General features: G+C 49.9%; 1 protein-coding gene across 1 annotated transcript; it reads right to left on the bottom strand.

Annotated features, from left to right (window-relative positions):
• Positions 1-1907: 1907 nt before the first annotated feature.
• LOC122110569 (voltage-dependent calcium channel gamma-2 subunit-like) lies at positions 1908-19214 on the bottom strand. The gene is made up of 4 exons (XM_042683157.1): positions 19030-19214; positions 12534-12628; positions 4080-4220; positions 1908-2485 (listed from the first exon to the last, which is right to left on the bottom strand). The coding sequence occupies exons 1-4, from the start codon at positions 19212-19214 to the stop codon at positions 1950-1952; spliced, it is 957 nt and encodes a 318-aa protein (XP_042539091.1). The 3' UTR covers positions 1908-1949.
• Positions 19215-27536: the final 8322 nt, after the last annotated feature.

Here is a 27536-nt window from a genome sequence, read left to right as displayed (position 1 = left end):
CACAGAGAGAAGCTTATACAGAAAGGCCACATGGCAAGAAAGTCTAGAATCCAGACCCAGATTCTAGCTGGTGCCCTTCCATACATGTGACTGGTGCATATGCGTGCGTTGGCCTGGTGTAGTGGCAGGCACAGGGGGCATCGTGTGGAATATTGTCATCCATGGCTTTGCAGGGTATAGACCAGACCAGTTCCTCAGAGCCACACCACTGGTTGAGTGAGGGGTGACAGCAAGCCATGAGCACTGGGCTTAGAGGACTGTGGATGTGTGTGTGCGTGTGTGTGTGTGTGTGTGTGTGTGTGTGTGAGAGAGAGAGAGAGAGAGAGAGAGAGAGAGAGAGAGATGGGGACCAGGAGTGGGGTGTGGGGTCTCCTCTTTCCACAGCAGTGCCTTCCTGCTAGCAGGAACCCCCCTGGAGCTCTTGGGGCCTTTTTCCTGTCCCTCCAGCTCTACACCCAGCTCCTGTCTCTCACAATGGTTTTTCAAAAATGGATTTATGTATTTGTTTTCTGTTTTTGTCTTTACAAGTTCCCTGCTAAATTTTAAGTCCCCCACCCCACCCCATTTTTTTTTTGTTTTCACAGTTTAAAGCTGGAAAAGAATTAAAAGAAAAATACTATCTGGTTTTCTTGCAATTAAATCCACTTATATATTTACATTTATTTATAGTCTGTGGTTTTTTTATTTAAAAAAAATCACCACTTGTTTTTCCTTCTTTTTCTTTTGTAAAAAGAAACCTTTTTGCAATGTCACTGTTGGACCTGCTGGGTCCCCAAAGGGGGCATCAGTGAGTCCAAGGACCCCCCCCCCCCAAAGGCCCAAAAGAGCCCCTTCCCACGAGGCTCGGAGCCTATGAGTCTGGGGGGGGGGTCAATCATCGCCCCAAGGTCATCAGTGCCTTGAGGTGAGGGGTGAGAAGGGAGAGCTGCTTTATATCCCCTGGGGGCTGGGCATCCCATAACCCGAAGAACAGGAGTTTGGGGGATAGTGACCCCATAAGGCTCCCTCTGAGCATTCCAGGGGAAGCCCCTTCTTCCCCCTCCCCTCCAGCAGTCTTCCCTCCCCCTTCCCTTCCCTCAAGGCTTAGGAAGTCATCACAATGGGCTAAGGAATGGGAAGCTGGGGCTGAGCAGCCCCAAGCCCACCTCACCTCTAGGCACCTCTAGACAGGGAGGGTCCAAGGGCTCAGGTCACCTGGAGGCCAATTGCCCCATTGGTGCAGGACGGAGCAGGCTCTGGAGCCAATCAGCTTCCCCGGGAGTCCCAGGCCTGCCAGTGACCACGCTCCCTGGCCCTGAGTCTCCACCCCCTACTCGCCCAGGGAGGCAGGGCCTTCTGGGGCTAAAGGGAACAGATTACTTTTTTATTTTAAAATTTTCCCCGTGTTGAAATAAAAAAAGGAACATAAAACCCGAATGAATAATAAGGACATCCCTCTTCCTCTCCATCCTCACTACTTTATGTGTTATGTTATTTGCTATTATTATTTTTTGCTTTACTGTTATCTTGGTTCCCTTTTATTTTTTTCTCACTTTTTTTTTTTTTTTTTTATTAAATGTTAAAATAATGGTACATGGGAAGTCATGCATTTTCTTTGAGATTTATTTTCTATTTAACCTTTTGTTTTTAAATCCCTCTCGCTTTAAGTGTGTTAAGTGTTTCCTCATTTAGTTTTCTCGAGTGGCCTGTGGCTTGCTTTGTTCCTCTTCTATTATTTTGTTAATTTACTTGTTATGTTTCTCTCTTTTTTTGTTGTTTTTTCTGTTTTTTTTTTTGTTTGTTGTTGTTGGTTTTTTATGTCATTTTCTGTGGGGGGGTTTTTTGCATGTGGAAGGTCTCCCGTGGGTGGATTTTCCCCTTCCCCTCTGCCTGGACTCTGCGCCTCCCGGTCCGGTCCTCCCCGCTACGGCCCTCCCTCCCCCAGGCGGGCAGCCCCCCGGCCGAGGTCTTCAGACGCAGGTCTTCCTGCGGTTGGCTATGTTGGAATGTAGCGAGTCCTTGCTCTCCTTGGGGATACAGTTGTGGACTTGGAGGAAGCTGTTGTCCCTGTCCGAGTTGTAGGTGGCGGTGGGCGTGGTGGCGGCCTTCAGCGGGTCCCAGCTGAGCGTGTACATGGAGATCTCGATGGATGGCAGGGTGTTGAAGCCCTTGATGCTCATGGGCGAGGCGTCCCTGGAGTGGGAGGGCTCGGTGGAGCGCGAGCTGGAGCGGCTGCGGCGCTGGTAGCGGTAGCGGTAGCTGGGGATGCGGGTGATGGCCGAGGCCTGGAGGTAGTCCATGGCGCAGGCCGTGGCCCGCAGCTGTTTGTGGCGGTCGATAAACATGTGCACCGCCAGCACCCCGACCATCTCGGCGATGATGAAGGACAGGGCCCCGAAGTAGAAGGACCAGCCGTATGAGTAGCTGTTCTTTTTGGAGTCTCTCTTGGAGGAGTCCCCGGCATTGGCAGATATGTACACTATGATGCCAATGATGTTACTCAGACCTGGGCACGTGGCAGGATGGGCGGCAGAGACAAGGCCGTTAGTTCTGGGGTGGGCATGGCGTGGGGGTGAGGCCGCTGCCCCCCTATCCCCCTCCTGGCCTAGGTTTTCACAGTCAGAGCATCTGTTCTTGTGAACCTGTCTGTCCGCCAGGGATACTGCAAACGTCATCTTTTCCGTTTTTCTTTTTGTGCCCGGACTGGGACTTGAAATCGGGGCCTGGGTGCTGAGCGTTTTGACTCAAGGCTGGCGCTCTACCATTTGAGCCACAGCTCCACTTCTGGATTTTTTTTGGTGGTTAATTGGAGATAAGAGTCTCACTGACTTTCCTGCCTGAACTGGCTTCAAATCAACATCCTCAGATCTCAGTCTCCCTAGTAGCTAGGATTACTGGTGTGTCCGGCTCAACTTGGTAGTTTAAGTAATTCAGGGAGCGCTAGGATGGGAAAGGCTGATAGAGATGAGGAAGCCAACATTTCACACACAATCAGCTGAGTAGCAATAATGCTTACAATAAGAATTGAAATTGCTTACTGAGTGCTTTACAAGCAACTTGCAGACCAGGAGACAGAAGATCACAGAGGTTTCTCTCCGTGTAATTCTGTCTCCTGGAAGGAGCTGTGCTGAAGGCAGCACAGCTTTGCAAGCAGGTCTACCTTGGTTAGGCATGGCTCCTGGAGACAGATGGCCTGGCTTCAAAGACTAAGCCTTTACCTGAGTTTCCTGCTCTGTAAACAGTCGCCTTAATCGAGAGGACTGGTTCTAGAGATGAGGAAAGGATGGGAATCTGACTTGAGAATGTTCAGAGAATCCCTCTGCATGTGGGAAGTGCTCCGAGGTGTTAGTTTTATTCAGTGGCTTAAGTACAATCCCTGTTCCTTTCTGGGCATCTGAAACCAGTGTATCTCATCATACAATCCAGCTCAGAAAGCTGGTTGTGGGGGCCTGGCTGCAAAAGTAGGGGTGAGGGAGGAGGAGAGTCTTCTTTGGGCTTAGCTGGGTATCAGGTAGGGGCTCAAGAAATGATGGGGAGCCCGATACTGGTGGCTCATTCCTGTAATCCTAGCTACTCAGGAGGCTGAGATCTAAGGATTGTGGTTCAAAGCCAGCCCAGGCAGGCAAGTCCATGAGACTCTTATCTCCAATGAACTACCAGAAAACTGGAAGTGGCACTGTGGCTCAAAGTGGTAGAGCACTAGCCTTGAGTGAAAAAGGTCAACACTCAAGTCCTAAATTCAAGCCCCAAGACCGATAACAATGACAAAAGAAAAAAAAGAAGAAAAGATAAAAAGAAAAAAGAAAAGAAATGATGGGTCCCCTTGGTTGCCCCCCACTCTGTCTGCTGGATTTGCATGGGCAGAGCATGTAGGATCAGGCCTGGTATTTCCAAGTGGTGGGGAAGATGGTCCAATGGGCAGCTGGGGGGGGGAAGGGGGGCTGAGATTCCTGGGGGACTCAGTGAGGGCTCTATAGAGCCTTCCCTTGAGACAGCCCAGGACCAGAGATGTCCCTCACCCCAGGTCCCCCAAGCCTCCTAGCCCTGCACTTGGGGGCTTCCCTTATCCCTCTGCTGGCCCGCCCACCCGGTGCGCTCACCTGCGGACACAAAGAAGATGCCGGCACTCAGGATGATGTTGTGCCGAGTCTTGTAGAACTCCCTGGCTGCAATGCAGAGCCCACCCATGAAAAGCAGAATCACGCTGAGGATGGGGAAGATGCTTGAGGCGCTCACGGCCCCTGCAGGACACAGAGGGCCAGGGAGAGAAAGAAAGAAGTGACCGTGAGGCTGTGGGATGGGGGGTAAGGGGAAGGGAATGGACCACAGCAGTCAGGCCTTCTAGGACATAGCCTAGGTCCGGGTTGCTTAGCAACAGGAGAGAGGGCGGGAGGGAGGGCCACTTTCCTTCAAGAGCTTTCCTCTAACCCGGAAACACAACAAATCAAAGAAAGGTTGGTGAGTGTAACAGGAGTAGCTTCCTCCACTTCCTGTCCCTTTGAGTGGCTACATAGCCACGAGGTTCTGTCTAGACTTGTTGTTGTTGTTCTGGGGCTTGGTTCTGGAACTTGAACTCTAGGATTTGTATCCTTACTTGGCTTGTTTGCACAGGGCTGGAGCTCTACCACTTCAGTCATGCCTCCAGCCTGATTTTTTATATGGATTTTTCCTCCCTGGGCTGACTACAAACCATGATCTTCCCAGTCTCTGCTTCTTGAATAGCTAGAGTTAAAAGTATGGGCTGTGCTGGGTGCCGGTGGCTCACGCCTGTGATCCTAGCTACTCAGGAGGTTGAGATCTGAGGATTGTGGTTCCTACCTGGGCAGGAAAGGCCGTGAGGCTCTTATCTCCAATTAACCACTAGAAAACCAGAAGTGGCACTGTGGCTCAAGCGGTAGAGCACTTGCTTTGAGCTGAAGAGCTGAGGGACAGCACCCAGGCCCAGAGTTCAAGCCCCATGACCAACAACAACAAAAAAAAGTATGGGCTGCTTTTGCCTGGTGACTAGACTTTTCTAAGAGGGTTCACTGCAATGTGTGACATGAGAAACCCTTACTTGCCCCTCATCTGCAGCAAGGTCCAGCTGCTCACTGATGCTCTGGAAGAGAGGAGACCTGGTGTTTGTGGTTGGGAGACTTGCAGGGTGGAATTGTGCACTCAGGCTGGCTGCAGGGGCCAGAAGCTGAGGGCAAAGCCGTTGGTTTACCCAGCAGCCTTAGCACCAGAGGGCTAGACCCTGGTGGGGTATTCTCCTCCTACAAGTCACCTCTCAGACAGTGAAAAGTATCTGCTCCCAACTTGCTCTCCAGCCTAGGCACGGCCACCCACACCCCCCATGACCACACAGACACATGGCAACTTGCAGCTATCTATTCCTTATCTTTACAGGCACACAGGGGTGATAAGACCTTGGGGAGGACCCTGGGGATGAGAGATGACAGTGCACTCTTGGTATCTACAGGTGCTTGGCTCCCAGAAGACTGTCACTGAGGAAAACCTGTGCATGCTTAGGGCAGAGCTCAGTACACTAAAGTTCTGTGGGTATAGTAGGTATGAAAATTCAAACTTGAGAGAGCATGGAGACGCTACGTTACTGTCACAAAAATGGCAGTTGTGTACTTTAATTCTGCTCACCAAAGACTAGATCTTATTTCATGCTCTTTGTCTCAGCACTGAAAATGCTTCATTCATTCCCCCACCCCCCACCATGCCACCTGACTTCTCTTAAAAACAAGCCGCCTGTCAACAAGTCTGTAATTTTCACTTAAGTGCTTCAATTAAGCACATTACATGCCCTTTTTGGCTCAAGAGGATGACTGTAACGTTCACCTTGCTCGTTGGGAGGCAGATTTTCACACAATCAAGGGCAGGGAAACATTCAGCAGATCACATAATGATTTAAACACAACAGGTGATAACAGAGAGCTTCTCCCCATTCTCTGTCAAAACCATGTACAGGACTGGAAATGTGGCTTAGTGGTAGAGTACTAGCCTTGAGCAAAAAAGAAGCTTAGGAACAGTGCCCAGGCCCTGAGTTCAAGACCCAGGACTGGCAAACAAAAGCAAAAACAAAACCATGTGTAGCTGGGTGCTAGTGGTTCATGCCTATAATCCTAGCTACTCAGGAGGTTGAGATCTGAGGATCATGGTTCAAAGCCAGCCCAGGTGGAAAAGTTCATGAGACTCTCATCTCCAATCCAGAAGTGGTCCTGTGATTCACACGGTAGATCACCAACCTTGAGTGTAAAAAGCTAAGGGGTAGCATCTAGGCCCTGAGTTCAAGCACTGGTACTGGTGTACACACGCACACACACACACACACACACACACACACACACACTCAAAAACCATGCATAACAAATGTACAAGTAAGGTGGACTTAATGTATCTATCCAGATACAAGCTGTGAGGGTGCTAGGTGGTGTAGCCAAGGCCTGTGAAACTGAATGGGGAACAAGAACTGTGTGTGTGTGTATGTGTGTGTGTGTGTTTGTGTGTGTGTGTGTGTGTGTGTGTGTGAGAGAGAGAGAGAGAGAGAGACAGACAGACAGACAGACAGACAGACAGACAGAGGGAAAAAGGAGGAGGAGGAAGAAGAAGTAAAAGGAAGAAGAGGAGGAGGAGCAGGAGGAGGAGGAGGAGGAAGAGGAGGAGTGCTTTTGTCCCATTCTAGATCCTGAACTGGCTATTTGTTCTCTATGCCTCCAGGCTGTCCAGAAGTCCTCCTGCTGCCCAGTCTTCTCACATATCTCTCTGGCTGTTCATGGCCTGGCAGCCTTAGACATTGTGCTTGTTGTTCCTTAGCCTAAAAAGCCCTTCCTGGGAGTTTGTGCAACCCCCACCACTCCCTCTCCGCTCCCTCCTTCATCTCAGCCTATTGTTACTGTGGCCATGAGCATCTGGCTAGTCTTTGTCTTTTGCACTCAGCGCCCAGTTCCAGGAGGCAGCGCTAAGCAATGACAATGGCTAATGCGGCCTGAGTGCTTCCTGGGCTGCAGGCTGGAGCAGAGAACTGTCTTATTCTAATTCAGTCTCTCACCTGGGGGGTACTGGGACCATTACTGAGGAAGCCTAGGACCAGGGTGGCTCAGGGGAGTGGGAAGCAGCAGGGCTGCAGCTCGGCCTGCTGTAGTACTTTTCTCTCCTGCCTCCTAATGGCCACAATCAGGACACTTATCTCCCCTTATCTCCCAACACTCACCCTCCTGCACACTCTCCCCTCACTGCCTTCTCATCTCCAGCAGGTGGTCCGGTGTGCATCTCCACCTGTCCTTTGGCTGGTGGCACCTGACTTGGGAGAGCCTGATTCTTTGTCAGCTTGTTCTTTTCCTCAGGTGTGTGTGTGTGTGTGTGTGTGTGTGTGTGTGTGTATGTGTGTGTGTGTGTGTGTGTGTGTGTGTGTGTGTGTGTGTGGTCTGAGGCACCAGCCCCTCCCTTTCCCCACAGGAAGAAGTGTGGCTGAGACAGTAACCAGCTCTGGTCTTTACCCAGACCTCCAATTCCAAGTTGTTTCTATGCAGAGGGGAGACCCCATCTCACACTGTAGTTCTGCACTGTGAGTGTCCCCAAGAATGTATTTCTAGGCCCCGTATATGGTATGTGTTTAATATATGACCATGGAAAGGAACCAAATTGGTCTGATTCTCTTCCCTCAGGCTAAATCATACTGGGACATCTAAGGAATCCCAGCTCCTATCTCCTGGACACAAGAAACACACCACAAAGGGACCCACAGCACACAGGACTGTATCTAAATACATATTTGAACAGAGACTCAGATGTGGGATCACAGGCACCCAAGGACACAGAACACAGCACTGACATGGGGCACACAGAGACAGAGGCACCAACATTCCCACAAGAGGGGTCCCTGACTACCCCCTCTATGCTTCACCTTTATCTTCAATCTTTGGTAGCCAAAGAAGAGGATAGGGACAGCCAATGGGTCCACTGCACTGGGTGAGACAGTGACCACCATTTTTTACTGGGGGAGCTGGCAGTAGGTGGGATGGGACCTGCAGCACCACATCTTCACTGGACCTATGTATTGTAGGGCTAAAGTGGTAACAGGGATGCATGGGGCTCCTGGGCTCTGACTCAGGCTATGGATTTCTCAGACACTTTTAGGGCTGGAGAGAAAGAACTTTGATTTATCCATCTATTCAACAATCTACCCCTTTACTCATCTACCCATCCACCCACCCATCCATCTATCCATCCATCCATCCATCCATCCATCCATCCATCCATCCATCCTCTCTCCCACTTAATCATCTATCCACTCATCCAATCACCCATCCATCTATCCACCCACCTACCCACTCACCCATCCAACTATCCATCCACCCATCCACCCACCCATCCATCCATCTATCTATCCATCCATCCATCCATCCATCCATCCATCCATCCATCCATCCATCCATCCATCCATCCATCCTCCCACTTAATCATCTATCCACTCATCCAATCACCCATCCATCTATCCAAATACCCACCCATCCACCCATCCAACTATCTATCCATCCATCCATCCATCCATCCACACACCCATCCACCCACCCATCCATCCACCCACCCATCCATCCATCCATCCATCCATCCACCCACCCACCCACCCACCCATCCATCCATCCACTTATCTATCCATCTATCCATCCAGCCAGGTGTTGAGGACATTTTCCTTCTTCTAGGACCTTAAGAAACACAGGATGACATCTGAGGCTCAAGAATTGAGCCCCATTTTCTGGCCGTTCTAGCCTATGAACACAGGTCTCCTGTCCAGACTTGCCCTCTGTCATCCTCTGCCCTCTCTCTTTTTCTTCACCTCTTGATGGTGAAACAAGACACAGGAGTCATTCCTGGACATCTTATTCAGTCTCTTTCCTGGGCCTCCTCAGCTTCTTGACCTTTGACCTTGGGTGTCCTGGGGCTCAGTGTCTGGGCCCCCTCTTTCTTCTCATACTGCTCCCTCAGTGGTCATCAACCCTCATGGCTTTAAACTATCACTCACAGGCTGATAGTTCCAGAGCCCCTTCCTCTGCCCTGGCACTCCTCAGCCAGGCCTGCACGGAGTGCCAGACACATTCCAGCTCCTTCTGTAGGCATTTCTCACCCAGAATGGCCCACACGGAGCCTGGTCTCAACCTGCTGTCCTACTCAGGCACAAGCTTGGAATCATCCAGACCCCACCTTTTCCCAGGAACCTTCCAGACCACACTGTCCCTTGCGAGACTTTCTTAGCCCTTTATGTCGCTGCCCACCATCTCTTGTCTCGATCATGCCCACAGCAGGCTCCTGACCTCTCTACTCGCCCTCATCCTGGTTTGGTCTCGTACAAACACAGCAAACAGAAGGTCCTGTCCGAAGGTGAGTCGGTGGCCCTCAATCTCAGCCACTCTCTCTCCAAGACCTTGCCACAGCCCACAGGGTTGCCAGGGCCTCTCTTCACTGTGGTTTGCCCACTCCATTCTCAGTGCCCTCAGTCCTGTGCCTCAAACGTTCCTGGCACGGACCTACACCAGGATCTTTGCATTTGCCAGTCCATCCTAGAACATTCATTCCGCAAATAGCCACGTGGCTATTTATTACTTTGAATCTTTGCTCAGACTTCTCAGTGAGGCCTTTCTTGATACCATTCCTGATCTGGAATTTCTTGGCCCTTTTATGCTTGACTTTCCCCCTGTACTTGCCATAGTTTAACCCCCCCTCCCCACACACACCTGGTCTATCTGTCTATCTTTCTCCATAAAATCTGAGTTCAAACCCAGAGCCTAGGTTCTGTCCCTTTTTTTTTCTTCAAGGCTGGTGCTTTACCACTTGAGCCACAGCTCCACTTCTGCCTTCTTGGTAGTTAATTGGAGATAGGAGTCTCATGGACTTCATTGCCTAGGCTGGCTTCAAAATGTGATCCTCAGAGCTCAGCCTCCTGAGTAGCAAGGGTAACAGGTGCGAGCCACTTCACCCAGCCCGAATATATAATGAATTTGTTTATTTCACTTATTGCAGAGTTTTGTCCCCTGAGTGCTGGTCTTTGGCTTTGTACTCCAGACTTTTACTTTATTGTTTGTTGTCTAGCTTTGGACTAGCCTATGAGAGACCCCGGTCAGCAGACACTGCCTTAGACAGACTGCTCCCTGCCTTTGGGAACAGACTTTGGTTGGGCACCTGTGCATCAATTGTGCCTGTGGCTGCTCATGTGCCCAGCTGCATCATGGGGCTGTGTTGAGACCACGTGGCTTGAACTGCCTGAACGATTTACTTTCTCATCCTTTCTGGAAAAGTGTTTGCTGAGCCCTGTTAGAAATGCTTAAGAAATACTTCCAGTTCAACCAATGTGTGAACCTCCTTTCTGCCAATATGAACCCATGTCTTTGGGATAGGGGTGCTCAGATGAACCAAGACCCCAAACTCTGCTCTCTTTAACAAGAGGTGTAGTGTGGCAAGAATTGGCACCAAAGAAGCATCGTTAAGCACCTGCTGTGTTCTGGGTGCTGTAATGAATAAGATAAATTTCCTGCCCTTAGGCCCTCCTTGTGAGCTCCAGAAAGCATATCAGATCATCACTGGGCTCAGCCAAGTGACAACTGGGCCCTAGAGGAGGGGCTCCCAATGCAGGGGTCATCTTGGCTCTCTCCTTCCCTACTCAATGTCCTGGTCTCATTTTTTGTTTTGTTTTGTCTCTGTTGGTTGTGGGGGGTCCTGGGAGCTGTCCCTCAGCTCTTCAGCTCAAGGCCAGGGTTCTACCACTTGAGCCACAGCACCACTTCCAGTTCCCTGGAGGTTAATTGGAGATAACAGTCTCACTGACTTAACTGCTTTGGCTGGCTTTGAACCATGATCCTCAGATCTTAGCCTCCTGAGTAGTAAGATTATAGGCGTGAGCCACTGGTGCCTGGCTCCTGGCCTCATTTATGCCAGGACTTCCAATGCGGGGGTCATCTTGGCTTGCTCCTTTCCCACTCAACATCTGGGTCTCATTTTTTTTTGGTCGGTCGTGGGGCTTGAACTCTGGGCCTGAACACTGTCCCTCAGCTCTTCAGCTCAAGGCTAGTGCTCTATCGCTTGAGCCACAGTGCTACTTCCAGTTTTCTAGTGGTTTACTGGATGGAGATAAGAGTCTTATGGACTTTCCTGCCTAGCCTGGCTTTGAACTGTGATCCTCAGATCTCAGCCTCCTCAGTAGCTAGGATTACAGGTGTGAGCCACCAGTGCCCGGCATGAGCCTCATTTTTGCTATGCTATGTTCCCCAAGCCCAGCTTTTCTCCAAGGGCACTCCCAGAGATAGCTCACTGACCCATCTTGGCTTCCTCCAACACTGAGCAAGGGCCTCGTATATATCAGGTGCTCAATGGATGCTTACAGCACTGCTAAGCTTCAGACTGGATAACAGGTAACAACCACCAGACAGCCCTTTGAGAATGCCATTGAAGAGCTATGTTTGAGGGAATTCCAAAATGGAAGCTACCGGCATACTACGACTCCTTCCCTCCCTCCCCTTATAAAATCTATAGAGTGCATCATGTTTCTTTCCTCTCCCTTCCATCCCAGTGTCGTGGCTGGCTTTGTGTTCTGTGTATGGGCTTCTTAGTGAAATCAGATCCCAGGTTGTCCTGGGAGCTGGCTTTGATGTGAGGAGGAATTATTGAAAGAGACAGAGGCGATCTATATAATACAATGTCTCCTACATTTTTTATACGTGTGATGGGTGGTGGGGGAGGGGAGGAGAAGAGGCTGGGCGGTGGGGAAGGACTCAGCTCTTGGGTTGCGAGAGCACGGGTCTGAGAGCTTTTGGCTTTTTTGTCCCAGGCCTCAAGGACCCTCAGCCCTTCTCTGGGAAATCCTTTCTCAGGGAACAAGCAGTCTTGTTAATTTTTTACTGATGCTTGAGAAATTTCCTTGGGGCCTCACAATACTTTCTCTTGATAATATGTCTCAGATGGATTTAAGATCACTGCTGAGGTTTAACTCTGAGGGTTTAACTTTGATTTGACTTGCAGGGGAAGAAAAAACATTCTCTCCCCGTTCCCCCGCCCCTCTTCTCTCCTCTTTCTCTTTCCAGTAGAAGTTCCAGTCTGGCACCGGTAGGTTTCTTCTTTGAAATATTTTTCTTCTGAGCCAAACATTGTGCTGGGAATTTAATGGGAAACAAGAAGGGAGATCTTTGCCCCACAGATTTGGGGGCTGATTCCTCAAACAGAAGGGGACCTCACAGCACAATAAAATGCTATGCTCTAGAGGCTGAGCAAGGGCTTCCTGGAGGAGGTAATGTTTTAGTAGAGACCTGAAGGATGAGTAGGAGTTTGCTAGACAAAGAGGGGAAGAGAAGGGTCTCATCGGCAGAGGGAACAGAACTCATGCATGCACGTACATATGCATGTGCATAGGTTAGCCCTCCTCAAAGGAGGAAAGGAGCTTAGCACAGCCATTTCCAGCCCGCGGCCATGGTGTGACTTAGATAGCCTTGCTCTTTGGCTCTCTGAAGGATCAAAGCACAGGACCCCCCCTCTGCTCCCTCTGGGGGGGGGCAAGATGAAAAAGCTGTATGACTCACAGAGGAAATATTCTGCTGTGTCGACTTCGTAGTCCACATCCTCTGGGAGGTGATCGATTTGCTTGCACAGACCTTTGAAGTTTCCTGCAAGACAAGGGAGAAGGAGTGCATGAGCCATGGGTACTTTGCCAGGGGGCTTGGGGTCCACCTGCCTCTTCCTGACCTCTCACTTTTCAGCAGCTCGCTCCAGCCCCTCCCTGGCCCTGGGAGAAATGTATTGCTTTGTCTGTTGGCACTTCTGCGGGGTGGATCAAAACACACTGGCCAGAAGCCCTGCAGAGAGGATCTGGAGCTCAGACTTCAAAACCCAGCCTCTTGTCCCTGCAGCTCTGCTTCTAAGGATTAGCTGGGGTTTGACTCTGGGCAGGGTGGGTCCTGTGCTTGGGGGATGGTGGATGTTGTGGGGGGGGGGAGGAGGAGAGGGGGAAGATGGAGGGAAGAAACTGAGGCTCAGTGGGGCAGATGAACAGAGTAAGGGCTTGTGACTAGGAAATAGAACATTTCCTCCGTGTTTGCTGAGCACATACTGTAAGCACAAGGCCCCGGCCTGCCCTCACCAATGTTCACTGAGCTTATGAGTGAGCTACGAAGGCCACCTTCACAGAAAGTGTTGAATGCCATTTATAGTTGCCAGTGTTGGTTTTAATAGCCAAGGGGAAGGCAGAGTTAATGCCTGTTAACTTTCTTTGAGTGGGAAAATAATTGAGCCTGTGCTGATATCCTGCGTCAGAGCAGGTTTCTATGGTCAGACCATCTGGTCCAGCTTGGCTTCCTGGAGTTGACTCAGTTTCCCCATCTGAACAGAGGCTGGTGCATTTAGTCCTTGGAGACCAATAGGAGAGATGAATGAACTTGACTCTGTCTAGTCACTGATGTTTGGGGCTTTTTGTGACTAGTGTTTATTGAAGACAGTTCCTCAATATCTGTTAGTAATTAATTTTCTTATAGAGTCCTGAGACTCCACGCCTTGTCAAATACTGCGCACTATATATATGCCAAGTGTTTTTCATCTTATTTGTGCTACTATTGGAGCTTGAATTCAGGACCTCATGCTCTCCCTTAGCTTTTTCCTCTCAATGCTGGTGCTCTACCACTTGAGCTACAGTTCTACTTCTGTCTTTTTGGTGGTTAATTGGAGAGGAGAGTCTCTTGGATTTGTCTGCCCAGGTTAACTTCAAACTGAGATCCTCAGATCGGTGCCTGGCTCAAAAACGTCTTGAGTGCTAGTGTGCGTTGTTGATGTGGTGATCTTCACACCTGACCTCAGGTGAAGGGTCTCGGTCAGAATGTTGGCACGCTGAAAATATTGTAGGAAATTACCTTCAGACTGGATGTTTAAGGTGTGAATGACACAGAGATAGACTTCCTCTTTAGACCTGGGCCCTGTCTCCAGGCTGTATCATTATAGATAGATGCAAATATCCCAAAATCTGAAAAAAAAAATCTGAGGCCTAAGTATTTTGCATGAGGGCTGTTCAACCTGCCTTACGAATAGTTTAAGATAGTGTATGTGCTCTGTATGCACATAGCATTTAGAGCTTTCTAGTATTATTCTGTGCTATACATTTCACAGCCTCCGGCTCTTGTTCACGCCTGGATCTTCTCTGTCCCAAACTTTCCAACTTTCCTGATTTCTCTCAGAAAGAAAACTCCTCATAGGCCATTGGGATTTTTGGCCACTACAGAAACTTGGAAGGATCAAAATAGGAACCCCAAGTGCTTTGGGCTTTGCCCTCTTCTTGCTCACCCTGCTTGCCTTCTTGTCTCCCCTCTGTCTTCCTGCATGTCAGAGTGTCAATAGGAGGCCTGGTTTGCCCCCAAGACCTTATTCCAACCACACACCTGCTCAGCCTTCTCTGTGGGAAAAGTCTTTATGGGGCCATGAAGGAAAATTGTTACAATTTCACATCAGTGCAGCTGAAAAGCGCTGACAATTCCATCTGACAAACATTAAGCAGGCACCAATTGGTGGCTGGCGACTATGACGTTGGTAACACTGGAAGTGACCCCCTGAGGATGCAATACTGGCCTTTCCGAGGTGCCTTACAAATTGGGGACAGAGCCAGACCCAGCACCAAGGGCTCAAGAGTAGTTCTTTTCTCTCACCCAAGGACCCATCACTCCTACCTGGCTCCACCACCCCTATTCCCAACAGCCTGGCTTTCCACAATCCCCTGTCTCACTCCTGAGTGGGCAAGTGGCTCCCAGCACAGGGTGTGTATGGAGAGGCTGCACCAAGCGTGGACAGCAGGTCCACTTCCGGTCCCACTCCCAGTCCCATGCCTGCTGATGGGTCTTACACAGAACCATACGCTCAGCAGGACTGAGGCCCCATGAGAGAGCTGCAAGCACCTCTCCTCTCCATGGCTCCCTTGGATCAGAGAGAGAGTCTAGCCACGAGAGCCCCTGTCACCATCCAGGCTTCTCCTCTTCCTCACTGCCATCCCCGTGTCCTACCCATGACAGCACCCCAGTACTTGCCCCTTTCTCTCCACAGACAGCACCCCCAACCCCTGGATGATACCCTAGCCCCTTACTTCTGCATTTATTACCCACTCTTCCCCCCCCCCCCACAGCATAATCACCAGAAGCCTTTAGAAATACAAATCTGAGTATATACCTCCAGCTTCACACACACACACACACACACACTTCCTTGGTGCTGGGTATCATTATCAGGGCTGGTAGACCTACCTTCTATCTCTGCCTTACCTCCCACCCATTTCCTTCTTTCTGAACCTTGGCCTTCCCTCATCCCACAGGACTCTTGCACTTGCTGGTCTTGTTGCTCAGGCTCACCTGCTTTATTAGTTTCCTTCTTCCACCCTTCTTCTCAGTGTTAGTGGGCATGTCTAACCACCACTGGCTGCTCTGTGTGTGTGTGTGTGTGTGTGTGTGTGTGTGTGTGTGTAGGGGTAGATGTTTAGGTATTTGTGGTGCTCAAGGGAACATTCCATTAGAGGGCAGATGGATGACTAAGGAAGGAGGAGGGAGGTAAGAGGATGAGGCCCAGGACACAGGGATGCTAGGGGTGACGTACCCCAGGAGGTCAGGTAATATGGTGCCAGTGGCCTGTGATGCCTTTTTCCTGATGCAGCAGGAAGCAGGATAGGTTATGGATGGGCTGGTGACTCGAGGAAGGAGGAAGGGAAGGGACATTTCCCCTGTGAGTGTAGGCGGGGCAGTAGATCAGGCACCCAAGGGAAGGTGACATAGTATATGTGTGTCGGTGGCTTGAAGGTCCCTTCGAGAGTGTGTGGTTTTTTCCAGCCCCATCCAGAGTGCAGGAGTGGCTTGGTTGGGGGCTCCCTTGATCAGGAGGGGGCTCACATGAGGTGAGTATAAAATGGTGAGGTGAGTGTGTAGGATCTTGGGGCTGGTGAGCTGCTGGGCTTTAGAAGCCTTGGGGGTGGAGGTGGGGTCAAGTCGGAGGCTGCGGGAGTGAGCTATCAGGGTGAGCCATGATGGTCAGGGAGGGAGGTTTGAAAGACAGATTGTGGAGTGGTACAGTCACTGGTAATGCCAAGATCAAGGGTAAGACCAGAAGCATAGCTGTCTCTGGATGGTACTCAAAGAATCTGGCAACCGGAAAGGTCGCAGGAATTAGCAAACAAAATGAGGCAAAAGCGTTCCCTATTATTTTTCCTGTGTATGTCAAGGATATATATTCAGAAACTGCCTACCCAGTTAAAAATTGAAGTGCAAACGATTCATCAAATTATTCTAATAGGGCGCAAATCATTGGTTGGTTTTGTAGAAATTATTGGTGTGATCTTTTGCTGATGAGGCTGTCATGGGCTAAATGATGGCCCTGTCTGGTGGCGATCTGACATCGGGAGCTGCACCAGATGCGTCCCCAGCTTTCCTGGAGGAGGAGGAACCGCTGGGGCTGAGGACACACCATTTCCTAATTTGTTCTGGAGGACCTGCTGTGAAAGCTGGCCCAGGCCCCAGGAGGCATGCCCAGCACACAAGATGGTGTGTGTGTGTGTGTGTGTGAGAGAGAGAGAGAGAGAGAGTTGGGAAGGGGAACAGGGGGGAATGAAGGAACTGGAAGGAACTGGGCTGAGGCTGGATGAGTTTCAGAGGCAGGAAGTTGGGAGGAGGCAGAGTTATAAGGATGGCCTTGGAACAGTCAGGAGCTACAGTGAGCAGCAGGGAGGCTGGGCATGGGCAAAGTGCACCCCATGTGAGAGACTGCAGTAGCGGTGGTACCCCTGAGAGCCCAGGTATGGCTACGGGCAAGAATAGAGGAAGCTGAGACTCAGGAGATTCCCCTGGCATTGGCACATAAATTACAGGGGCTCAGAGAATGGATCAGGGTGTTGGAGACTGGGCTAGCTTGGGGGAGGGGGTGTGTGTGATGAGGCTGTGAAGGTTGGCTGGTAGAGAAACTGCCTACCCAGTTGAAAACTGAAATGCAAATGGGCTGGGAGCCTGCAAGCTGGGCAGTGGATTCAGACTGAATAATGAGGCTGTCCAGGCTCACAAAAGTGGCTCACGCACTGATGGTGAAATTTAAATTCCATAGCACACTCATATGGGCAGACATCATTATAGTCTGTGAAGAGTAGTGTGATGTTTTCACAATGCCAGTCTAGAGCTCCACTCTGTCTCTTTCTGGTTGATGGTAATCAAGGCCACAATTGGGATGGCTTCAGGCAAAGATGGATCCAGGTGCTCAAAACTCTGGCATCTCCTTCCATTTCTGGCTTTGCTCACAGTTGTCCTCAATACTTAAGCAGCCATGGTAGAGAAGATTGCCTAAGTGCCAGGCACTGGGTGATAGGTCTCACCTGAACCTCTGCCCTTCATGGGCTCATAGTCTAGAGGAGAGAAAACAGAAAGTAAAGGATGGACTAGAATGAGTGTCTCACATTCTGTTTTAGAGGGACATATGAGGTCTTATGGGAACACAGCACAGCACAGCTTTTCAGATAAGTAACATTAATGTAGCATCAACTCTATGCCATGCTGTGTGTGTGTGTGTGTGTGTGTGTGTGTATGTGTGCGTGTTCATGCAAGTGTGTGTTTGTGGGAGGTAATGCACTGGTGGGGGGTGTGAAGGGATTTCTAGGGAGAGGGACCAGTGAGAGGAGAGCCAGGAAGTGCTGGAGGTGCAGGGGTGGGGCAGTGGAGGAGGGAGGTAGGGCAGAGCAGCTTTCCCAGAGCAGAGTGGGGACGGCAGGACTGGGCATGGAACATGCAGGCCATAGGCCGAGGTGTGCTGGAGCAGGCTTGTGACTACCCGTGCCGTGGGAGCTTTGCTTCCTAACTCACACTGGTAGCTTGAAATCAGTGCTGAAAGAATGTTGACACCAGGGGAACTGACCTACAAATCAAGGTCAGACTCAAGGTCAGCCACTTCTAACTCTTTGCAGTCCAGAGAGCCAGTTAACCCTTCACTAGAATCCCACTGGGTGAGGGCAATCCTAGACAGGACAGCTTGGGGTGGTGGGGTGGGGTGGGGGGGGAACTGAAGACTTGCAAATAAAGATCTGTTCCTTTTGGAGGGTTTGACTGGGTGGGGTAAGGGCAGACAACAGCTGGGGAGGGGCAGGGGCCTGATTCCACCGCTCCAAGCTGAAGGGAGGAGCAGGACTCACTGCCCATTCCCCACAAAGGCTGAGCAGCCTGCTTGGAGGATCAAGGGCTGCCTTGAGCTATCCAACTAAGTGGCTGGACCACCAGGAGCCTCAGCTGATTCCCCCAACCCAGAAGGGCAGAAGTGGTGACTTCAGCCACGGGGAGGTGGCATGGCCCTTGGCGGTGCCTCAGGCAGCCCAAGCGCTGCCTCCTGGAACTTCCTGGGTTAAGACTGGGAATTTGGGCTTGCAGGTATTAAGTGGCTTAAAGAGACGTTTCCATCAGCTTTGTCAAAAGCACGTTAATATCTCACAACACCAACTGCTGTCTTGTTTCTCTAGATACAATAAGCTCCCGGTAAACCTGGTCATTAGGGGCTGTATGCGCTGGTTTATTTTCACATATTCATGAGAAGTAGAAAGAGCTGCCCCGGAGCCAGGAGTAGGCCCAGGGAGCTGAGTGGCAGAGGCCAGGGAGGTGGCTGCACAAGTAATTTTTTAAGTGAGGTAAATGAAGGGTTTGGAGGTTGCTGATTCCTTGGTGTTTTCAACCATCTTTTTTTACTCCTGGCATTTTGCTTTCCTAGCAGTGATGCAGGAGGCCTCGGGGTTGGGGGGGGGGTGCCTGGCTGGATCTCCAGATCCCAGCCCAGCCTGCAGCCCCCATGGTATCATGTGGTTTAGTAATAGGACGGCCCATGTGGCAGTGAATGAAGGTGCTCCTTAGATGGCTGGCTCACTCATTCATTCATTCACCTGCCCATTCACTCACTCACTCACTCACTCATTCACCCACTCATTCATTCTCACTCACTCATTCATTCATTCACTTGCTCATCAACTTACTCATTCTTTTGTGTATTCAGTCATGTGGTGGGTGGTTGAGCGCCTCCTGTAGGCCAGATACTGGGCAGTGTCTGGGCAAAGTTGAATGGGATAGAACGTCTCTTCTGCCTGCCTGCCTTCCCTGAGTTTGCTTGCTCCTCCTGTTCTGGCTTGTCCCCTCTCCGTAGCCCTCAACATCTGGGCTGCCCACAGCAATAAACTCTTGCTCATGCATTGTCTGGTTGTACCTGGTGGTGGATTTCATCCCCATAGAGGCTTCTTTCTATAGGTTGCAGGAACTAGACAGAGCTGGCTTCTAAGTCTGGTTCTGTTAGTGATCAGTTATATGAATTCAAGCAACTCGTGTGACCTCTCCAGGTCTCAGTTTCCTTTGTGTAAGAAAGTGATCTTAATCCTGGCACAGGGCTTGTGGGAGCAGGGCTGGGGGGAAGTCAATCTGAAAGATTCAGGCTGGGAAGGTGGCTCAGTGGTAGAGTGCTTGCCTTACATGCAAGAGGCCCTGGGTTTGCACCACATAAGCAGAAAAAGCCAGATGTGGCACTATGGCTCAAGCAGAGTGCTCACCTTGAGCTGAAGAGCTGAGGGACAGCACCCCAGCCCAGAGTTCAGGCCCTACAACAGACAAAAAAAAATCCTAAAGATTCAATGAGATAATAGAAGCAAAAGACCCCCAGGGGTTCTAACCCAGAGGAGGAGCCCAACACATGTAGCTCTTCCTTCTGTTTCTTCTTGAAATGCCACCTCTCCCAGGAAGCCTCTCTCCATTGCCCTGGGTGGGAAGGATTCTTCCATGCTCTCTGGCCGGGCTTCCTAGATTTTAGTGGGCATAGGAATTGCCTGGCGCTCATCCAGACAAGACGTGGGTTTGCTGGGTGCAGGGAGGGGCTGGATGCAGCCTTTTCATTTCTCCCAGGCTCCAGGCAATGGCCAGGCTGCAGGGTCCCTGGAGGCCCCCATTTGGGGTGAGTGACCACCGGGAGGGCCATCTACTTCCATCCTGACTGTCCTGGAGCTGCTGTTGGGGAACAAATGGCTCTAAGTCTGTAAACTCCTCCAGGGCAGAATTTCTGGTGGGGAGGTCTCTGAATAGACCACATTATCCTTGATTCGAAGATGCTCACATGCACATTTTAATGTTTTAGAAATCAGATGTGTTATTGATCAAGTTCATTGACTTCAGCATGTGGCTTTTCTCCTGAAAGATCACTATATTATATCGATGATGTACCTTTTAATGATAACACCTACCTGACCAAAGTTTACAGAACACAGAAACAAATAAATGAGCTTGAGTGTGTGTGTGTGTGTGTGTGTATACATGTGTGTGCACATGTAGGCAGAGAGCACGTGACACACTTCCATTCTAAACAGATGAGCTTTGTGTCAAATATTAGAATCCCTGGGGCACGAGGCTCTTTTGTACTTCTCTTATCAAAAGCCTACTTGACAATGCCAGGACATAGGTACATGCCACAACTCAGCAATTTCTCTCAGAAATGTGACTTAGAGAAATGCTTGCATAGATGCACAAAGAGACACATAAGAGGATATTTCTATCAGCACAGCTTGTAACAGCAAGGAACTGAGAACAAGCCACCTTTGCTATTGCCAGAGAGGGGTAGCACCTTGTAGTAGATGAGTAGGACAGGCTGTTGGCAGCAGTGAACATGAATGGAAGCTAGCGACACATGTCAGCACAGATGAGTTCCACAAATACAACACTGAACAAAGAAAACCATCCCGCAGAAAAGTACACAGAAGTGTGTTTTTTTCTTTCTTTCTTTCTTTCTTTCTTTCTTTCTTTCTTTCTTTCTTTCTTTCTTTCTTTCTTTCTTTCTTTCTTTCTTTCTTTTCTTTGTTTCTTTCTTTCTCTCCCTTCTTTCCTTCTTTCCTCCTTCCTTACTTCCTTACTTCTTCTCGCCCCCCTTCCCTTTTTGTTGGTATTAGGGCTTTAACTCAGGATTTGGGTGCTGTCCCTTAGCTCCCTCACTCAAGGCTGATACACTACCACATGAACCATAACTCCAGTGCTAGCTTTTTGGTGGTTAATTGAAGATAAGAGTCTCACAGACTTTCCTGCCTGGGCTGGCTTTGAATTGGGACCCTCAGATTCAGTATCCTGAGTAACTAGGATTACAAGTATGAGTCATTAGCACCCATCTATGATTTTATTTTTATAAAGTTAAAAACACTGGACCCATGGTTGGGTGCATGTCTAGAATTCCAGCCATTTGGGAGGTTAAAGATAACAAGATTAAGCTTCAAGGCTAGCTTAGGCAGTTTGTGTGAGACCCTATTGAAATGTAAGCTAAAAGCAAAAGGCCTGGGTGTCAGGAGATAGATGGGGGTCTCATCTTCCTCCCGTTGTTTTGTAGGCAGGTATTTTTTTTCCTTCAGTTGTTGGGCTTGAACTCTGGGCCTGGGAACTGTCTCTCAGCTCTTCAGCTCAAGGCTAGAGCTCTACCACTTGAGCCACAGTGCCACTTCCTGTTTTCTGAATGGTTTAGTGGAGATAAGAGTCTCATGGCCTTTCTTGCCTGGGCTGGCTTTGAATGGTGATCCTCAGATCTCAGCCTCCTGAGCAGCTAGGATGACAGGCGTGAGCCACTAGCGCCTGGCTCTAACCAGGTATTCTTTGTAGCTAGGTATTCATCTTTCAGTCTGGTGTTTCAGCTAGTTCTTGACTTTCATTGAAGCCTCCAGCCCAAGTAGTGTTGAGCTAAGTGCTGTGATCGAGAAGGATTCCCTGTCTCCCAGGATGAGGGTCCAGTGAGGTCAGACAAATGACTGGACAGAACCACAGTGAAAACCACAAAGCTGCCCTGGTGTAGGCTGTCCCCTGGAGACTGCCACAGGCCAGGTTCAGAGCCAAGCTCTGGACTCAAATTGTGAGAACCCAGCCGGGCAGGTTCTAGTGTCTTCTTCCCATCAGGCACATATGGACACAGAAGCCCAGAAAGGCAAAGGAATCAATGGAAGAGGCATTGCTCTGTGAGTGGAGGACCTTGGCTCTGACGCTAGGAATGGATTCCAGGATTCCTGGCTGCTGGAAGCAGGTGGCTGTAGCAGTGGTCAAAGGGGTAAGGAAGGCTTCCTGGAAGAAGCACCATCCCAGAGGAGCTATAAAAGCAGAGTAGAAGCTAGAAGACGAAAGGTAGGCAGGGAAGGGCATGGGAGAGGAAGAGGAGGGTGTTAGGGAGAAGAGCAAGAGGCAATCAGAGAGAGAGAGAGAGAGAGAGAGAGAGAGAGAGCAGGAGTCTGGGCCAGGTGCCTTGGTCTGTTTGAAGGCTGGAGCTAGATGGTTGGTCTGTATATGTATGTGTGTGCACACAAGCACACATGCATGTGTGCACATGGGAGAGAGTGTGACAGGGTTGGGATTACTCAGAATCATTCTAAGTTTAAACTTTGGCCCAGTGAGGAGCCAATGAAGGATTCCAATCAGAGTTTCATGTGACACAATTGCACCAGGTTAACACCAGGGTGCCTGAGAGGAAAATGGAGTAGAGGGACACACCTGTAGTCAGGCCCAGGTTCCTCTGTGAAGCGGAGACTTGTCTATGGCCCTGCCTTGTGCAATCTACTTCCAATTTCTTACCACAGATGTCCCCACACCCTTCCCTTGTTGGTTCTTGTTCATTGCTTGGTTCATTCAGCCTGGTGGTGGAGAGCCAGGCCAAAGTCAAGCATACTGCAGGCACGGCTGACCCACAGGTCAAAAACAGCTCATGCGACTCAGATCCATAGAGGATGCCCAGTGATCCACCTTCTCCAGACCAAAAGCACTGCCCTGCTCCCAAATCCTCAAGATTTCCATGGCCTCCAGAGCAGAGACCAGGCCTCCTCTAGCCACAGGGAGCCAGGCCCAAGGCTTCCCATTTTCTCTCCTGCCAACTCTTCAGTAGCTCTTCCTCCCAGCTGAACAAAGCTCTCTTCTCTTCTCCATCTAAAACAAGGTCTGTCTGTTTCCTTTGGAAGGCAGAACAAGGTTCTCAGGGTGGCAGTAGACAGGCAGAGCTATGTCTATCTGAGATAAACGTGTATGTGCACGCGTGCTGGGGCTTGAACTCAGGGCATTGTCTCTGAGCTCTTTTGCTCCAGGCTAGCACTCTACCATGTGAACCACAGCTCCACTTCTGGCTTTTTGGTGGTTAATTGGAGATAAGAGCCTCACAAACTTTTTCTGCCTGAGCTGGCTTTGAACCATGATCCTCCGATCTCAGCCTCCTAAGGATTACAGGTGTGAGCCACCAGTTCCTGGCTCTGAGATACAAACTTTAAGGGGGAACAGTGAACACCTCCTACTTTGACCTGACTTACCTCACCCTAGTGCTATGTGGGGGAGACTTCGGGTCTGTAGATGGGGAGTGTTATGGGTTCTAGAACTGCCTCCCATGGTAGAGCTGTCGGCCATGGCAGGGATTCATAGAGTTGCTGGGATCCTGAGTTCCTTGCTCGTGTTCAGAGCCAGGATTCTAAGAAGCCTTCCCTCATTCTTGCAGTCCACAGCCACCTCTCCCTCCTTTCTTCTCTGCTTTTACCTCCAAGATCTCTCAGCAGCAATTAACCACAGGCAACCTTGTGACAGTTCTTGTGTCGCTGTCTTGTCTTGTTATTTCAAAGTTCATGTGTCATTTTCCTAATAGAATTGTGTCGAGGACAGGGGTTACATTTCATACTCTGTTCTCTCTCTCTCTCTCTCTCTCTCTCTCTCTCTCTCTCTCTCTCTCTCTCTCTTTCTCTCTCTCTCTTTCCCCCCTCTCTCTTTCTCTCAGTGTGTTGCGAGACTAGTGTGCCAGGATTCCATGTCTCATCTGATTTAATGACCATATTAATCTCCTGATGGAGGCTCTGCTGATGAACCAATTCTACAGAAGAGAGACTAGAAGTTTGCAGAGTCTGCCAGATAGATGCTAGCTTGTGTGTGTGTGTGTGTGTGTGTGTGTGTGTGTGTGTGTGTGTGTGTGTGTGTGTGTGTGTGTGTGTGCTAGTCCTAAGACTTGATTTCAGAGCCTGGATACTAACCTCAGTTTTTCTGCTCAAAGCTAGTACTCTATCACTTGAGTCACAGCTCCAACTTCCAGCTTTTTGGTTGTTAATTAGAGATAAGAGTCTCATGGACTTTCCTGCCTAGGCTGGCTTCAAACCTTGATCCTGAGATCTCAGCTTCCCAAGTAGGTAGGATTACAGGTGTGAGCCACCAGCACCTGGCTGCTAGACTCAGGATAGAGGCTGTCAGACTACCTGGCTGTGTGGAGTCTTACATAAGCTGATTCATGTCTTGGAGCCTCAATCATCCTCATTAAAATGGGATAATAGTATGGCCTGTTTCACAGTGTGTTAGTATACATGTAGAGCTCTTAGAGTGAAGTATGCAGCAAGCTCTGGGTTTATGTGAGCCAGTATTCTCATCACTGTGATATGACAAGACTAGCAGGCCTTGTTCAACCTAGATAATAGAATGGATAGATGCAAGTTATAGCATTTCCAGATGTTTACTAAGATCCAGATTGACCAACCAGGAGTAAGGAAGACTGCCTTCCTTGCAGAGTTCTGTTGTCCTCATTCCTGTCCCTGAGCCCCTAGGAGCAAGCATTCTGCTTCAGCCACCATTTGTTTAATCACAATAGGTATGTGTGTTTCTTTATGGGTCTAAGTGGCAGGCATTACCATTTCTGGGGCTTGGCCTTTTTTGAGCAAGTCCAAGAATCTATAAAGGGCAAGACTGGGTTGTGTGTGTGTGTGTGTGTGTGTGTGCGCGCGCGCACATGTACACACACACACACAGTACTGTGGCTTGAACTCAGGGTCTTACACTTTTGCTAGCTTTTTCTCTCAAAGCTGGCACTCTATCACTTGAGGCATACCTCCATTTCTGGCTTTTTGCTGGTTAGTTAGAGATAAGAGTCTTAAGGCTTTGTCTGCCCAGACTGGCTTCAAACCTTGATCCTTAGATCTCAGCCTCCTAAGTAGCTAGGATTCCAGGCCAAAGTCCCTAGAACCCAGCAAGATCAAGTGTTTAACTGGCGATGGGTGCACTGATGAAGTGCACTTTAGCAGCCTCCTCTGTGCCAGGTTCCAGGCTAGGGAGGCAGTTAAGATGAGAAAATCAGAATCTTTGTTCTGGAAGCTTCCTTGCCTGAAGGGTGTGGAAGGGACAGAGCAGTGGGTAAGAGATAGGAGTGGGTAAGATGGCTAGTCACCTTCTACCTGTCCATCATGGTTCCCCAAGAGGAAAGGGGTTCCCAAGGGATGAGAAGAATTATTTGGAAAGTTGTAACTGATCTGGAGTGCTAGACAGGGACAGTGAGCTGTTTGCCCAGCCACTGAATATGTGTGGAAGAGATGGCACAGGTTCTGCTGTGTGTGTGTGTGTGTGTGTGTGTGTGTGTGTGTGTGTGTGTGTGTGTGTTTGAGAGAGATAGAGACAGAGACAGAGAGAGAGTGCAGAGTGCATGTGCACACATGCACATATGCTCACTCAGTCTTCTGTCTTGCTGGCAGTGGGGTGGGGGATGGAGGGAGAGCCCTCTGGAAAGACCTGCCTCTGCTTCTGGTCTTGCTTGGCTGCTTTGGGTGCTGGTGAGAAGGCAAATGCTGTTTGCATTTCTGTCATTTAAAACAATGTGGTATTGTGACACTCTGGAATCTGCAGATAAATGTTTAATAAAACAATTCAATTTGATATGATGTCGGAACTTAATTAGATCCACAATGCACAAAGGGCTCAGCCAGCCCTTCAATTAAGAGCTACTTAAGGGTCCTGCGTGTGGGGAATCAGCAGGGCCGCCCAGGGGCTGTGGGGGTTGGAAGGCCTGCCTGCTGAAGATTCTGGCTCAAAGGCACTGCTTTTTTTTCTGACAGTCTGAATGGAGGGTCCTGGCAGATTCTGTGCCTGCAAAATCTGTACTTGCTAGCAGTGGAGCTACAGCTTGTTACTGGAGAATGATGCAGAGGAATCTGACCGACTTGAGGCTTAAGACCATGACCCTGGACCAGGCAAGGACTCTTCAGAGACCAGCCTTGGTCAGGGAAACTGTCTTCAAGTACACTTGGCCCTTAGTCCAGGGCCACTGAAGGCTAAGGCTGCTAGAAACTGGTAAACAACCAGGCCTGTGACCCCAGACAGGACAGACACTGCAGCCAAATGCAGGCTGATAAAATGCCTCTTGTCCAAGTAGCTTTCAGCTCCCCTTCTCCCCACTGCCCTGGAATCGCTGAGATGTTTCCAGCAGCCAGGGCTGGAGCTTGCATCCCGGAGGTGTTACCCAGATTTGGTTTTAGCACCATGGCCAGAGCCCATTTGTGTGTTGAGGCCTCAACAGTTGTGAAATTGTTGACTCTCACCCTAACTCCAACTTGTAAAATGACATCAGTCTGAGGAGAGAAGGAGAACACAGCTTGAGCATGAGATTGGGATGTCTGAACCTCACCTCAACATGGATTTGATGTCTGTCTCCCCCACACATCCTCCTCCTTATTGGCTTTCTGAACAAACTATTACTTTATCCAGCCTGTGCCTCAAGCTGCAAGCCTGGGCATCGTCCTTGATGCCTACCTCTATCTCTATTCTCACCTGCTCTCAAATACTCCCCTCACTTTTTTCTTTGCTTTTGCAACCCTGAGGACTGAACCCAGGGCCTTGTGCACACTGGGCAAGCACTCTAGTGTCACACACCCTCTAGCCATTTCATTTTTGTCTTTTGTTTCTGAGACAGGATCTCCTAACTTTGCCAATCTTCCTGCCTCTGCCTCCTGAGTAACTGGCATTATAGGTATGAACTGCCACACATGGCTGCTTTCCAATTCTCTAACCTGTTCTGAATCACACATGCTTTAATCCAGACCATTATCAAGTTTCTCTGTATTAAAAGAGCACCCTCCAAGCGCTAGCCAGTTTCCCTCTTGCCCTCAGCTGCTGCTCCCTGGATGCCTTCCTGCCCCTACAGGATGGGACAAATCATTTGTTTGATGCTTTGTTCTTCAGAAGCTACAAGCTGCTGTAAGCCCCAGGGTCTATTATTTTCTCTCCTATCTCTGGGCTTTTCCACATGCCTCCAGCCTGTCCATCCCTTCCTCTTTATTCCATGTCTCCTCTCGGTCAATCCCCTGGGTCCTCCAACTGGTACCTTAACTTTCCATTACACAGGGCACCTCTAGAGAGGTTCCCTCAAATACTGCTTGTCCCTCATCATCCCAAAGACTGGCCTTGCTGTTTCCTCCAGTACCTCCCTACCACTAGTGACACTTCCCATGGTGCACTGCGAGGCCCTGTTGGCCTGGTTCCCATGGTGCACTGCGAGGCCCTGTTGGCCTGGTTCCCATGGTGCACTGCGAGGCCCTGTTGGCCTGGTTCCCATGTGCACTGCGAGGCCCTGTTGGCCTGGTTCCCATGGTGCACTGCGAGGCCCTGTTGGCCTGGTTCCCATGGTGCACTGCGAGGCCCTGTTGGCCTGGTTCCCATGGTGCACTGCGAGGCCCTGTTGGCCTGGTTCCCGTGGTGTACTGCGAGGCCCTGTTGGCCTGGTTCCCATGGTGCACTGCAAGGCCTTCTTGGCCTGGTTCCCATGGT

This window comes from Dipodomys spectabilis, unplaced genomic scaffold, assembly GCF_019054845.1.
Source record: "Dipodomys spectabilis isolate Male_0828 unplaced genomic scaffold, ASM1905484v1 ptg000080l, whole genome shotgun sequence".
NCBI classification, from domain to species: Eukaryota; Metazoa; Chordata; class Mammalia; order Rodentia; family Heteromyidae; genus Dipodomys; species Dipodomys spectabilis.
This window is presented reverse-complemented; position numbering and strand designations above follow the sequence as displayed.

What these genes read in the sequence shown, in the direction of transcription:
- LOC122110569 (XM_042683157.1), bottom strand. Translation starts at nt 19,214, where the DNA reads ATGGGGATGAAATCCACCACCAGGTACAACCAGACAATGCATGAGCAA. An exon ending in TCAACTTTGCCCAGACACTG is followed by an intron (nt 12,629 to 19,029) that starts CCCAGTATCTGG and finishes ACTCCTTCTCCC; the next exon opens with TTGTCTTGCAGGAAACTTCA. An exon ending in CATCTTCTTTGTGTCCGCAG is followed by an intron (nt 2,486 to 4,079) that starts GTGAGCGCACCG and finishes CCACGTGCCCAG; the next exon opens with GTCTGAGTAACATCATTGGC.